Consider the following 15,141-nt stretch of genomic DNA (forward strand, 5'->3'; position numbering starts at 1 on the left):
AAGAATTACAGAAGTGCCGTACAACATGCAGCCTTTTTTCTTTTTCTAACCAGCCACACAATGTTATTTTCTTCATTACCATTAGTTCATCTGTGCAAATGCATGGCCTCACCTGGGGCAGTGAGTTTCCATGAGAGCTTTGGGTTTTTGTTTGGGTCTGACAGGGGACATTTCTCTCTTAAGCAGGAGGGAAAAATGTATTGCTGCTTGTAACAAGTATTTGGGCCAAATCCTGACTTCAGTCACAGTGATGCAAAAAATGGAGCAATCCTGCCAAACTCTGTGGCATTTATACAGGAGCAGGTGAGATCAGAGGCTGATGCTCAAGGCTTGAAGAAAGCTGTTCTCCCTGAACAGCCTACAAAAGCCTAGTTTAGATGGCGAAGGCTGCAGCAAACTCCCTTGCCCTGAAAAGAAAAGAGTGGGAAGAGGAGAGGGATAGCTCAGCAGCTGAGCAGATGTGCAGGAAGGTGGGTCCCTGTGGGGGCTTTCAGGATTCATTGAAATTCCTTTCCTTTTCTGGTGCAGATCACGGGAAGCTTTGTAGATCTTTATCGGGGCTTTTAAGTCTTTCAGGGGAAAGCATGCCTTCAAAAGAAAACTGGGACTTGCAAACAATAGCAATGCCCTCCACTGGTGGAATTTAATTTAAACTCTTTGCTGCAGGCCTACTTTCAGTGGTTAGTACAAAGCTAAAGGCATGTGCTCCTTTCAATACCACAGAATTTGCAACACATTTTTTCTAGCGTATATCATGGTTTCTCTTATTTCTACAGCATTTGGAATATAAGATCTATTTTATTATTTTTAGCTTCTGAACCTAATATTGTTCTTTGTGAAAGAGGCAGGATACTACGGACATTGTTTTCTCAAGAGAAACCTATTTCATATCCCTGCAGGGAGGAATGTTATCTATCGAGGATGTTTTAGAGCTCCAGAAAATTTAACAGACACCTTTCCAGCCTCTTTGATACAGCCCAATTTGACGGTGGAGATGTGCTCTGAATTTTGCTCCAAGAAAGTAAGAACAGTTCTCATTTCACATCCTTTCTTCTTTTTTGTTATTTTAAATTTTAATCTACTAAGGAAATAGCAGAGATTAGTGCCTTAGAGCTTTGAATTTGTAAATGAGTTTCTAAAGGGCAAAACTCATCAGAGTAAATACCCAGTGATGCATCTGGTCCATCCGCTCTCTCGAGTGGGGAAGGCGGGAGGGAAAGCCGTCAGAGTGATGCCACTAAATGTGATGCACAGAAAAGCCGTTCTAAGTGACAAATATCGACCGTGAGGAAATCGATACCATTTCTGTGTCACATTCAAACCAAGCCCAGAGCCAGATCTGACCCGGGGGAGGTCTCGGTGGACGCAGCCCATGGGGAGACACGCTGCCAGAGGGTGGATGTGGGCTGGCAGCACCTGAAATGTGGCTCCAGTGCCCTCCGGGGAGCTGGTCCCCACTCAGATCTCGGGGAGCCACGCGTGTGCAGGGCAGGGAGAAGCGAGCCCCAGCGCCCTCCACTTTGCACAGCCCTGGGTGCTCCCCTCCAAAGCAATCCCTTTGGTCTTGGGCTCCTTGATGGTGCAGCAGCAGGCATTGCCATAGCGAACAAGAGGATGTAATGCTGAGGTAGCTACACACAATTTTTACACCAGTGTGTAACCGTGTTGGCTAGGAATGGGATACAATCTTAAATATAAAAAAAAAAAAGCTGCCAAAGAAAAATTTTAGCAGATAAGCACACTGAACGCAGGTGGACTTTCCTGGTATTTTTATACAAATGTGTCTTTTTCCACACCAGAAGAATTTATACCACTTTCATTATAACCTATGTTATTTAAATCTAGTTTATTTTAATTTAAAATGGAATCATTGCACTATTTCATACCGATATATCAAGACTACAAGAAAGCAACAAACAAAGTCAGTTGTGTGCTTATTGGCTTTTGGAGAGAAGGGCATGCTAACATCTGCTCTCCTGGTGCACGCTCTTGGCCTGAAGCATCACCTTCGCTCATCCTCCACACTTGTCACAGAGTAAGACCATGGATTTAAGAACTGAAGGAGTTTGACTTTGATGGACTCGGGTGTCTTCACAGGAGGGAACATTTGGCCAGGGCAACCCTTGCTTTAGTGGCTGTTGCTGTGATTTGTTCCCTCCCTTCCTCCCCACTCCGATGGGGCTTATGTTTTTGGACAGAGGAGGGTTCACTGTGTGGTCAGATTTAGCCTGCAGCCACATTCAGCCTCATGCACTAAACTGAACATTCAATTACTTTGTTTTCTAGCATCACAAAATTGATTAAAACTATTAAGGCATGAACAACAAATCTTCTTAATTACTAGGCAGAGTGGGAAAGCTTTTCCCAGTCAACATATCCTCTATACCAGCTCATCAGTGTTTTAAGAATGCATCATGGAATTAACTTCGTGCAGCGAATTGCAGTGAATCACCCACATACCCTGTGTATAGCACCTTACAAACATGCATACAAACACGCTCTCACATCTTCTATGCATATAAATGTTCAGTAAAGCAGGACTTCGTGAGCAATTCTTTCCAAGCTCTGCCATTAATCTATTGTTTAATGGTGGAAAGAAAAATCTTGATCTTTCTGTGTCAGTTTACCCACATGTAGCATCATTGTATTAATATTTACTGATGAAGTGCAATTAATTATTGCTTCTCTATCTGGGAGAACGATATGAAGTATCTATCTGGAGAAGTTGTTTTCAGATGTGCTCAAACATGAGGTCAATGTTTTTAAGCACAGTCATGCCATTCTGGTTTTGGGAGATGACTTTTCTAAATAAGTGCACTTTCAGGAGTGTAGTTCCTTCAAGGTTTTCTGGCCATGCAGCCAAAAAGTGGAAGCATCTGAAATTACCGGTGACCGAGAAGGATAGGAAAACAAAAAACAACCAAAAACGTACCACGTTAGTGTGACATTCGAACGGGACTAGGACAGAGGAGAGCAGCGGGACGGAGGAAACTGTCCATCTCTGCAGAACAGCCGGTGCCTCTCCAGAGTTAGAGTCAATGCATATTTCCTTGATGAAGCTTGTGTGAGAAAGCCATCAGCAAACCAGATATTGTGAAGGATTATCTAAACAGATGCTTTCTGCACAGGGGGCATGGAGAGGACTGCAGAAAGGGTAACATTAAGAGGAAAAGGTACTGAAGGAAGGCAAAGAAAAGGTTTGGTACCTCTCCCATTTATTCCTTCCCTAAAACGGTGCAGGTAACAACTTGCTTATCCTTCCCCCGCTGCTGTAGCCCTGCTAGGCACCATGCTACCCTTTGGAAAGCGACTACTAGAGAACATTTGCCAACACAAAGACTGGCAAGGTCTCCCTCCACTGAAGCAGCAGCAATTGCATATCCACAAGTCCAGTTGTTACACACCGATTTGCGCTTTAACTCTAGATACCAAACCAAGTCCTATTCCGACACTGCAAACATTTGTCCCAACTTGGGTTCCTTTCCTTTCAAAATAGGATAGGCAACTTCCTAGCCGATAGCAACAACTTTGCCCTCCTGAAATCAGGAAGGCACTGGCATTTTAGTCCAGCCTGTTACGCTGAAAAGAATTATCCCACCAATTTCTATGTATCCTGAAAAAAACTTTTAAAAGGAACCAGTGGGATGCTTGAAGTTAAACACATGAATAAGTCTTTTGCTCTTTGGGACTTAGAAGAAAAGCAAATTGAGGCATACCATATTTATTTGTTAGCCTTGCAAATTGCTTTGTGCAACTGAAATGGTAGCTCCAGCCCTTGGAAGCATTTGAGATATGAATTTGAGGTAACAACTCCAGATGAAACCTGCTAAGTACCCTTAATTATCAGTTTCTTTCTTAATTAACAGAGTGATGACATGGCTTAATAGCAACCCATTATCACCCCACAACACAGATCCATGAATATGTTTCTGTGCTAGGTCCCTTGGCTAGAAGCCATAATTTTCATATCTGCTCTTGTATAAGCCAAGCTGCATACTAAATGAGCCGTCTCCATTTGAATTTATATTTTTAAATAAACAGTCCTTTCACCACTCAGCTGCTGTATGCAGTTATATATGATAACACGAATAAAATCTGGAAGAACACGAAGTATTGAGGAGAGAACCCCAGCATCTCAATGCATCCAAAAGCCATGCCAGCAAGCTTGCACACTTGAACACTACTAGCTCTAAGATGCTTTTTCTTTTCTTTATACAACAATATACAGAATACAGCAATCTTCTAATTTCAAAAAGAGGCCTGCTAGTTTGGATTCCAGATGTAGCTACATGCCATTATTTACCCATAAACAAAAGACTCCTGGGATTTTGATCCAAAACCCATTGTAGAATTCATACAGAGTGTTTTCATACCTTCATTTAGATTTTATTTAAACACATTAAAACAAATATAAGTAGGCCAGAACCTCAGCTGGCACAGATAACCACAGCCTCGCTGACTTTATTGCAGCTGCGAGAGAGAAATATTTCAAATCAGGGTCACGCTGGGTATAACAGCGCACTGAGGAATTGTCCCCTGGCCTCAAGAGATCACAGTGTAAAACAAGGGTGTGATTGGCTTTATGGTATTTATTCTTTGCTCTTAGAATATCCAGTTCAATGAAAACTTGAAGAATGACTTCTAGGTTTGTTGCAAAATGAACATGCCCATTTTTAAATAAACCAAACCCATCATTTTTACTTGGGAGACAAATTTCTTTCCATGATTAGCCCCCCATCTCTTATTCTTTTTGGTAGATTGAGAGAAAAAATTTAACTGCATCAGGTAGGATAGTTAGTATAGGAAGTTGGAAAAGAAATGAATTTAGCAAAGTAATCAGAGTAGAACCAGATAAGTGTATTTTTAATCTATTCATAATTCTTAATTTGGATACAATCTAATAAAAAACAGTCAGTGATTGAATCATCACATCATCTGCATTGCTATTGGAGAATGATTGCTTTCCTTACAGCACTTAAACTACCTGTTGAGGGTTCATCTAACAAATTCTTATGTAAATATTCCATTGACATCAGCTCTCACTGAATTACAGCTCACAGGATGGACACCTGAGCCTGGCAATGCATGCTCTAAAGCTCAATGCAGAAAAATGCTTATTCATAGACCTGCAGGTTTTGCATTTAACCAAAGCGAAGCATCACAGATTTGTGTGTGCTGAGCTTGAGGACTAGTCCTGCACTTAAAAGTTACATGGTTGCTTAAAGCCGTAACCACAGCTTGGGGCTTACATTAAATACACAGGTGAGCAAAGCGGATGGCTTGTAGTTTTGATTAAATGCTGATGGAAAGTGAAGACTGAATACGTTACTTTGCAATCACTTCATGCACTGCATCAGGTAGATGCACGGTCCGAATAATCAGCCGGCTGATTACAGCGCTTTGCACCGACGCTGTGGATCCTGGTGCGATTCCCAGCACTACTGTCGTGCTTCTTTCAGCGCATGCGCTGCCATCACTGAAACTTTGAAACTCTCACTTGTGAAGCCCGCTCCCCGTTTCTCCCCTTCCTCCAACCACTTGCTGCCGGAGCAGCAGGAGGGCTGCCCGGGCGCGGGGCAGCCCGACAGCCGGGGAAGGGCCCGGGCACCCCGCACCCCCGGTACCCTGCACCGCATGCGGAGCGGCTGCAGGGCGGCACCGTACTGACCAGTGCCTCTGTGGACGCAGAAGTACGGAGAAGCGTTTGCTTAGGTCTCTTCACAAAACCTCCAGCCTTCCAGAAAAGTCAATCACTTGTGGGTACCGCTTGGCACGAGGTACAAGGTACATTTTTATTCCAGGCTGTGTTTGACAGCCAGGGCACTTACTAATTTCTCAAACTGAGAAACACTGCCTCATTGTAAAGGAAAAATTTCTGTTTGCAGGCAGAAACAGAACTATTTTGCCCTTGGATCAAATCTGTAAATAGTTTTTGACAATGTCGTATCTCATTCGCTAAGCAAATGTTGGCTGTTTGGGCACAGATGGCACATGTGTTGTATTTGACTCCTTATCAGAGGATGAACACGTGGGGAAAAGCGAGAGATAAGCTGCTCAGCAGTCCTGTCAGGCACTCCCAGACTCCAAAAGACTTTTAAAAGGCAAAAAGTATCGATATGAAATAGGTGGAACTGAATGCTCTGCACTCGAATAACCCCTGAGCTTCCTTCAGCCATTCTGTGGCGGCGCCGAGCCCATCCCTGCACGCCAATGCACCCCCGCGCCGCTGAGCGAGCCATCGGGGGACTTCGGAAACCCAAGGAAAAGCAACCCCAGTCCTCCTGGTAAAGAGGAGAAAGACTGAATTTTAGGGCCAGTTTCAGCAAAGTAGTAAGTGTGCCTTTCCTGTTGAGCACATAAGCAACTGCTAATTTCTTCAGCAAATAATTAGCACGTTTCCCTCAAACTTCGCTTAATTCTCATCCATATCAGCCCAGCCTCACTGCTCTGCCACCACACAGCAACGCTGCTTTGCAGCCTGTTTTGGGTAAGACAGGTACACCAAAACCTGAATTACTTTTCATCGAATCCATTGAAAAGAAACCTCTTACAGCCAGAAATTTTCCTTGAGAATTGTTTCCTTGCAACGAACACTCCCTATAATTTTCTTGTATTTGCACATTTTACACTCTGCTGAGATACCTGTCATTTGCAGCGGTCACTCTGGATTCCACATGAGGTTTCCCTATCTAGAAGCAAGGTAGCATAAACCAAGAAGTGTCCGTGGCTGAAGACAGCCCAGGCGCAGCGGCGCTAACCCTGCGTGCTCAGCCTGAGCTCGCTCCCAGCCCCAGGCACGGCTACGGCTGCACTCGGGCGCTGCAGGTCCCCCTCTGCCCTTTCTGGTGCAGTCCCTCTGAACAGATGTACCAAAAATTACTTGGTATCGTATTTCTAAAGAGTTTTTCCAAAAATATACACAGTAGCTCTCAAATTCTGTATCAGCCCCTCTGTGCCCCGTAATTTTTTGCAAACTGTGAAGAAGTCAGACTAAGACGCATACTTCTATGGCTTGACTTTTTTCTTTCTATTTTTAAACATGATTGCAGCAGTTAGTGGGTCTAAATTTCCTTCTCCACTTAAATTCTTTAAGTTTAAGGGCAAGTTGCCTCCACACAAGCTCTGGTAAAAAGGCAAACCTTTTAACAGCTGACTCCTCAGTTTGGGGGAATATAAATGGAAGTTCAAAAGATGATCCAATTCAAAATGCTCGTTTTGGGGGTAAATAAGAACAACTTTTCCCACACTGATGTTTTGCAGGTGGAATTTCATAGTAGGTGCTGCAGGAATATTATAAAATAATTTTTATGAATAATGAAAAAAACCAGAATGTTGTGAATTTTCAAGCTTTACATGGCTGGTGTCTGAAAAACAATTTTTAAGAAATTGCCATATGAAAGACAGTAGTAGTATAAGAAGCACGAGCTCTACAATGATATATCAAACACTGCTTTGATCTTCACAGTGGCCTTGTGAAGATTTATATTTCTTTGTATAGCAGCAGCATTCCCTGCGGGCTGTTGATGCCGCGGCATTTACGCACTGATCTATTTTCTCTCTTCCGTAGGAGTTTCCCTTGGCAGTCATCCGAGGGCAGGAGTGCTACTGCGGCTACCCCACCGGGCGCTTCTCGCTGCACGACGGCGCAGACGGGCTGCTCTGCAGCGGGATGCACAACGCCAGCAGCGCCGCCGAGGGAAAATACTGCCTGGTTTATCAGACACCTGTGCAAGGTATGACCTCCAGCCTTGTTGTGCCAGGGCCAGACCCACCACTGCTGGAAATAGCCCCTGCGCCCCTTCTGCAGTGGGTAAGAGTGATGGAGTTCACAGCAGGCTTAGCCACAATGGTTGGTATCACAACACAGGAATTTAGGAAACGGTCCTTATCTAAATCCCCCCCTTGCAATTGCACTGGTAAATATGCATCTTTCCATTCTTTCATTAAGCAGCACAGCCTCTCCTTGCCATGGAAAAATATAATTATTTTGCAGGTGGAGAGAACAAGGCAGAGCCTGGGGAAGGCAGACCCCGAGCCATGCAGCACCCTGAGCAGCTGGGGACTCTGCTTCCAGTCCTGCTCATTAAACGCACACCCAGCCCCCAGGTTACGCAGCCACCGAGGCAGCTCTGCAGATTTTAATTTTGCTCTCCCCATCTTCCTCTAAAATATTCATTTGCATACATGTTTCAAAGCCAGAAAATAAAGCAGAGAATAAGGCTCCAATCCAGCAAACCATTTAGGTGGCACCAGCAACTTTATCCATGCAATGACTTGCACTGAGTTCAGTGAAACTTCTCACAAACTTAAAATTAAGCAAATTAAGTACTTTTCTGGATTGGTGCTGGGCTTTTTTTTAACCCAACACCCTTTTTTCTCCTCCATCTCCCAGTTCAGAGGTAGACTGCAGACACCAGCACATGAAAAGATCATGCAAGAAGAACACTTGCTTTCATGAAATTGCTACTACTTCCCACATCTGTGTAGATCAGTAGTAGCAGCCTCCTCTGGACTGCACTGGCATTTCTAGCCATGCCTTCATCTAGAGGCTGCTTTGAAGAATGGAGAGAGTAATTTCTAATTTATTTCCTGGCTTCTTGTTGAATCATCACAGAGGGTCAAGATTGGTTCTCATCCTATCCTTGCTTTTATTGGCACACTAAGAATAAGGTTAGGATTTACGAAAGCATGTATAGAAACAAGGTGCCTAGCCCCAATGGGAGATTAACGCAACGTGGGCTCGTGGCTGCCTTGGGCCCTTTGGAGAGGAATGACGGCCTGGGGGTTTAATTGAACGCCAGCTCCTTTCAGTAGGGGGGCGGTTCTCCTGCATTATAAAACTCACAATTTCCAGGTATAATGGCACATTTCGGGTTTCATTGAAGAGCCAACCTGCCAGGCAAATAGCCGTTAGCAAACAGGCATCAAGGGGCTTTTATCACAACTTGCTGGCAAGTACAATGGTTTGCCACAGCTCTATCAAAAAAGCGTTGTCTAACACAAAACCAGCAAAAACCTCTTCTGAGGATAATCTCTTTGGCCTCTTATGGCTGAATTAATTTTGGGAAGTAGCCGACTCACAACTGGACTCAAATTGATATCCTATATTCGTAAGAGAGAGAAGAAAGAAGCAATAAACCCTGTAATCAAGAGCTGTCAGTGGAATTATTAAAAAGCCACAATGCTAACAATGAAATATCTTCTGTACTCACAGACACCCGCTGCACAGACAGGAAATTCTTAACCACCAAATCCAAAGTGTTCGTTGCTCTGTCAAGCTTTCCTGGGGCTGGGAATACGTGGGCTCGCCATTTGATAGAGCACGCCACGGGATACTACACGGGAAGCTATTACTTCGATGGAGCTCTCTACAACAAAGGTACCGTATCTGGAGGGATGGGACACATAAAGCCTTTCCGAGGCACAAAGCTTTACTTACTCGCTCTGGCAACCTTCTGCATTGAGCCAGCAAAGGCTGGCGCTGTCAGCACGTTTGGTAAAATTTAAACACATGCCTGGAACGAGCGGTCTCACGTGGTGCAGACAGCAGCAGGGACTGCTCCAGCAGCGCTGAGCCTGACAGGCGGCTGCTTTCACAGACAACAGCCAGGCTCTCGATTTGCAAAATTTGCATGTCGCCTGCATTGGTGCTGCCATGCACATGCACGTGTGCAGCTCCCATCTAATAGACTGGTCCAAAAGACTAGTTGACTGAAAAAAATTGACTAAACCCTGAGGGTAAGACCCTTCAGTAGGGTCACATGAAACACAAGGGGTGAATTTTTAAATATTACTAATTATTCTTGGAGGACAGTGTCCTGAGGGGGCACCATATTCGCAAGCGCCAAGCACCGGCCCTGAGAAAAACAGCCCTTTTGCAGCGAGGTGCCGATGAGGTCCTCCCCAGCAGAGCAAAGCCTGGCTCCCAGCGCACGCCCCGCTCAGCAGCTGGGGCTCCAGCCAGGGACCGGGTCCTCCGTACAGCAGGCATGGAGAAGCACACAAGAAGATAGTTCCCAACCAAATAAAGCCAATAAGCCTTGCAGGCCAGTGGCAGGCCAGGAATAAAATTTAGCCCTGGTCCCAGGTCCTGGGTGATGGGTTTAACTGACTGGTACTTTCACAACAGTTTTGCACCACTGTAGGAAATGATTTAGAGCATGAAAAGGCACAGACATATAACCGAGCGAAAAAGCCAACAATCCTGTCTTGTAAAACAGGTTTTAAAGGAGAAAAAGACCACTGGAGAAGTCGAAGGACCATCTGTGTGAAAACACATGAAAGCGGCAAGACAGAGATCGAAATGTTCGACTCGGCGATCCTGTTGATAAGGAACCCGTACAAGTCGCTGATGGCGGAGTTCAACAGGAAATACGCCGGGCACCTGGGGTACGCCACCGACCGCAACTGGAAGAGCAAAGGTAACGCAACGCCCCGGCGCGGGCAGGGAGCCTGCTGCCGCTTCGGACACAGTTTGAAACTTCTCTTCTTGGCATGCTGGGGCGGGGGTAATGCACCGGGACCTGAGTCAGCACTGCAAACAAATTCAGTGGGACCCGAGTCCCACCGCAGCCAAGATCAGTCCCAAAAGCACTCAGACCTGCACTTTGGGAGTAGTTGTGGTCTTGCGGTACATCCACCGCCATGGAGAGGCGGGTAGGGCAGCACCAGTGCTGCGGCCACAGGCATGCAGCAACGCTGCTGCCATCACGCTGTTTGGCAGAGAAAACATGTCTGGGTACAACACCCCTGCGTACAGCCCATTTGCGAAGCTATGCGAGGTGAAGAAAATTTGCCCCTGCAGCATGTAATAACCGTGAGAAATCTAATTTAAGATTTGGAGGATTCAATGGAGCATGACATTTCCTGAAGGAAATTTTACAGCACTGCACAGGTGCTACTGCACTGCAGATAAATAAGGATAATAGCAATAAGGGGACTTGAGATGCAGTGTTCCTTGAACACATGAAAAGACTTCAGAATATGCCTGCCATGCTTCATGCATTTGACTGGCAAGCTGGGTGGTATGACTACATTTTCCCCACTGAAGACACTGCTGCATTCAGGCTCTGCAGCAGAGAAGAGATTCGGCTTGCATTTCTCCTCGTGCGCGTTTTAGGCACTGCAGCTGCGGCTTGGCAAACCACGCAGCACAGGGCTGGGGGAAGCGTCCTCTGTCACAGCGTATTTCTTTCCCAAGTTCACGTATCAGCTTTCATCAGTCACAACTCAAGACCTAGTCATCAAAAACCAGACAAAATAGCCCTTAGAAAAGAGAAAAAGTCTGGAAGGAATGGCTTTCCTGTACTGCAAACTACAAATTGTTACACTTCAGCAACAAACGCTCTTTACCCAGCCCAAAAGCTTTAGCTAGGACTATCTTGACCCTTTGAAAATTAAGTTATCACAGACAGCAAATAGAGATTGAGATGCCATTAACGGCCAAGGCAAAGGTGGGAAAATAATTCAGTAAATTTTGTCCCAGTGATCCTGGCAGGTGACCCGAAATCCCTCCCCCGTGCCAGAACAGAAGAATCTTCCCTATTAATCCTATTTCCTTATCCAGACTCCCCAGAAGCAGGCGGGAAAGCACGCAGACAGATACGTTATTTGACAGATTTAGAAGTCAGGAACATCTTGGGCCCCAGCCAAAATCAGTGTCTTGATGCTGCATTTACATAATAAAAACTTTACTATATTATTATTTGTTTATATATATATATATAAAATAAACCTGTCTCTTTCTCAGTCTACATTTGAAATGGAGGTAAAAGGGTAGGAAAACCACAGAAGTAAAAGAATCTGCTTGAAGTTACAGGGCAAAGCCTTGCTTAAGCCACCATCCGAGTGGGACCTGCTGCCTTCCCTGCTCGTACCCCTTCACCAGCGTTCAGTCGAACTCTTCCCCGGGACGCCCCGTCCTCCCCCAGCCCCTGCGCGGAGCCGCCTGCCCGGCACGCACACCGCTGGCGTGCGGAGAGCTCAGCTCCTGCAGATAAGGCAGAGTAAAGATGCAAAGTTGCAGCTCTGCCCACCCGGCCGCTGCCGTGCCCTGTCCCCCGCCCTCCTAGGCAGCTCGGTGACGCTCCCAGCCCTGTTAGGGGCCATGAAGCCTGCGCAGTCCTGCTGACGGGGTGGCAGCGGGGTTCAGCATCATCTGTCTCCGTGGCAGAAGCTGCAAAGCCGAGCTGCCGTACCCCAGCAGCCAGCTGTGCTGGCTTCTCCAGCGTGCGCCCATCCAGCAACGCCAGACCATGCCCAGCAACTCCACCCTTGTTGCACAAGATAGCATTTGGAAAACTGTTGAACACAGAATAGCTAACATTGTCTCATTTTCCTGGTTTTCCGGTCCTCTAGAGTGGCCTGACTTCGTGAACAGCTATGCGTCCTGGTGGGCCTCCCACGTCCTGGACTGGCTCAAGTACGGGAAGCGCCTGCTCGTCGTCCACTACGAGGACCTGAAGCAGAGCCTCATCCCCAAGCTGAGGGAAATGGTGGAGTTTCTGAATGTGACAGTGACAGAGGACCGACTGCTCTGCGTCGAGAACAACAGGGATGGGAATTTCAAGCGGTCTGGTGCTAAGCAAAAGGATTTTGAGCCGTTCACCCAGGAAATGAAAGATCTTATCAACAGATACATCCTGACAGTGGATGAAGCCCTGAGGGGAAGAAACTTCACAGGGCTGCCCAGAGAGTACGTGCCAAGATGATAGCCTGGTAGCACTCTGCTGTGTTTAAAAATAAAATAATTTTTTCTAAAAAAAAAAGAAAAAAAGAACAAGAAAAAAAAAAGAAAAAAACCCCAGAGCTTTATAGCAGTTAAAGCAAAGATACTTGTGGAGTCTGCTGAGCAGTGCAAATTCTCTCCACTCTTGGGTGTTCTTCAGGGCACTAAGTGCTCCAGAAGGCAAGCAATGAAGGATGGAAATTGGGTTATAAACCAAGGCAAAAGCTCTTAGTGTCTACCTGCGTGTGCCCCTCCCTGCACAAGCGGCTCAGAACTTCACAGCAGAGCACCCCTGCTTCTGCGGCGGGCACCCTGCCTTCTCGCCCCCGCTGCCATCGCAGACCTGCCGGGGCCGCTCGGGGTTTCACAGCGACTGCGTTGGAAACGGACATACGTAAAGGGGCAGGGGGAAAAGGGAAAAAAAAAAAAAAAGTCTTAACACTGATCAACAATTTTCATCTGAGCACTTAAGAAAAATCAGTTGCTTTCTTCTTTGTAGAGCGCACTAGCTTCCTTCTCCCAGGTTTGCTGGTCAGGTCGCCTGCCACAGCGGTGTCAGAGGTACAGGGGGAGAAAAGCACCACCAGGTGAAGGTGACCCGCATGCTGGGCCGAGATGTGCTTCAGGACCAACCCCAGGCTTCCCTGCAGGAACGGCACGGCCCGGGGCCACGTGAGCCCTGCAGGGAGGCGGGCAGCCGCAGCATCCCCCCACAGTGAGGTGCATGGCTGGGGACCCGTAGGAGAAAGGTGGAAATCCCTGGGCATCACCAGTTCCAACCAGACCCAAGACCTGGCCCCAGGGCCATGGAGGAGGCCCCAGAGGGGTGGGAGAGGAGGGGCTGCTGCCCATGCCAGGGGCTCGGCCCAGGGTTCTGCGCCTCCATCCCTGTGCCCGGAGGTCACGGTGGGTCCGGAGAAACGTTGGGACCAAATGTCACCGCACTCAGTGCACTTGGTGCTAGAAGTGGCCGCAGCCGGGCAGCACTGATGTAAGCCCGGACCACCCGGGGGAGCAGGGGCAAAGGGGATGAGCCCCAGCCCTGCTTGCCCCAGCATGGGCAGGATCCCACCTCCCCTCTCATCCCTGGAGGAAGACCAAGGCAGTCCAACCTGAAAAACATTAAACTACTTACTGCTGCTCTCTGGAGCCACCCCCAGCAGAGATGCGTGGTTTATTTCTAACTCACTGCAGTTCCCTGGGGTTTGTTTCATCCCGCGCTGGGCCGCGCGTGCTGTGCGGAGGGAGCCCGGTGCGGCGCGGGGGCGGCCGGCCTCGTGGTCCTGCCTGCGGGCAGGAGCCGCCGGAGCAGCTCGGAGATGGTTAAACCGCACAGCCCAAGGGGCTGCCCTGCTGCGAGAGGCTTTTGTTCACGTGAAATAAAGGACTCCTTAAAAACTTGACTGAAAATACTAATTTTAATAAAACAAGAAGTTTATATAAAGGGAGCTGGACTTCCTCTGTGTGTGTATCATTGGTGCTTTAAAAAAAATACAGGACAGGGAGCACGCTTTGGCCTGAGTCTCTCGCTGTTTGCGCCCTGCGCACGGCTCATCTTTGCGCTCCCGACCACCCGGCTGGCGCAGGCCTCGCCGCGGGGCTCTCCTGCCCCCATCTCCAATCCCCGGTTCCTCCCCTGGCAGCAAAGGCCCAAGGGGCCGCAGGGAAGCGGTGCGGGATTGAGGTTGACTGAGCTGGTTCACAAGGAAAGCTGAAATCCCCTTTTGTTTATGCAAGTGGCGCAGCTTGAAGAAAAGCATAGAATCATAGAATCCCAGGTTGGAAGGGACCTCAAGGATCATCTGGTCCAACCTTTCTAGGCAAGAAAAGCAACTAAGATAGGATGCTGCAATTCCACGTAAAGGCAAGTAGGAAGAAATTTAAAAAAGTACTTGCTTTAAATAGCAAAAATGGTCATATTTCTAAAACAATACACACACTGCACTGTACGTTGCCTTCAAATCAACAAATCCCAATTTCAGTGAGCTGGAGCCTTCTCTGCCCTTGCACTTGGCCGCTGTTTGCATGCGCTTGCCAGGGGGCACGGGTGGGCGTCGGGGTGCGGCGTGCACGAGGCCGCGTGCCAGAGACCCTGCGGTGCCGGCACGGGGCGCAGCCCTCCCCAGGACGCCGCACGGCCCCCATGCAGGAGCACGGCTCACACGGACACACGGACACATCCCACAGGAGCACGGCTTCCCAGCAGCCTGGGCTGGGGATCAGGGAGTCAGGGGTGCAAATACGGCCATTAGAGCACCTGCTGGGGGGGAGATGCCAAACAGCCAGGCTTGTTCGGCCTGGGACTGCTACCCTGCTGTGCGCATTAGTCTGTTTTTAATATTGTCCCCACAGGTCCCCTGCCAGCCTCAAAACCAAATAATATTGTGCTAGACAGGTGTAGCAAACACCACAGG

General features: G+C 47.6%; 1 protein-coding gene across 3 annotated transcripts in view; it reads left to right on the plus strand.

The window, feature by feature from the left end:
* The window catches only part of WSCD1 (WSC domain containing 1), a 33,963-nt gene extending 19,812 nt beyond the window's left edge, over positions 1–14,151 (plus strand). For all 3 annotated transcript variants that reach the window (XM_082328349.1, XM_082328348.1, XM_082328350.1), the window contains 5 exons: positions 900–1,021; positions 7,568–7,733; positions 9,215–9,379; positions 10,221–10,421; positions 12,358–14,151. In XM_082328349.1, coding sequence (XP_082184475.1) covers positions 900–1,021; positions 7,568–7,733; positions 9,215–9,379; positions 10,221–10,421; positions 12,358–12,710 — 1,007 coding nt within the window. In that variant the 3' untranslated portion in view covers positions 12,711–14,151. The remainder of the gene's footprint in view (positions 1–899; positions 1,022–7,567; positions 7,734–9,214; positions 9,380–10,220; positions 10,422–12,357) is intronic.
* The last annotated feature ends 990 nt before the right edge of the window (positions 14,152–15,141 follow it).

This window comes from Platalea leucorodia, assembly GCF_965183815.1.
Source record: "Platalea leucorodia genome assembly, chromosome: 16".
NCBI lineage: Eukaryota > Metazoa > Chordata > Aves > Pelecaniformes > Threskiornithidae > Platalea > Platalea leucorodia.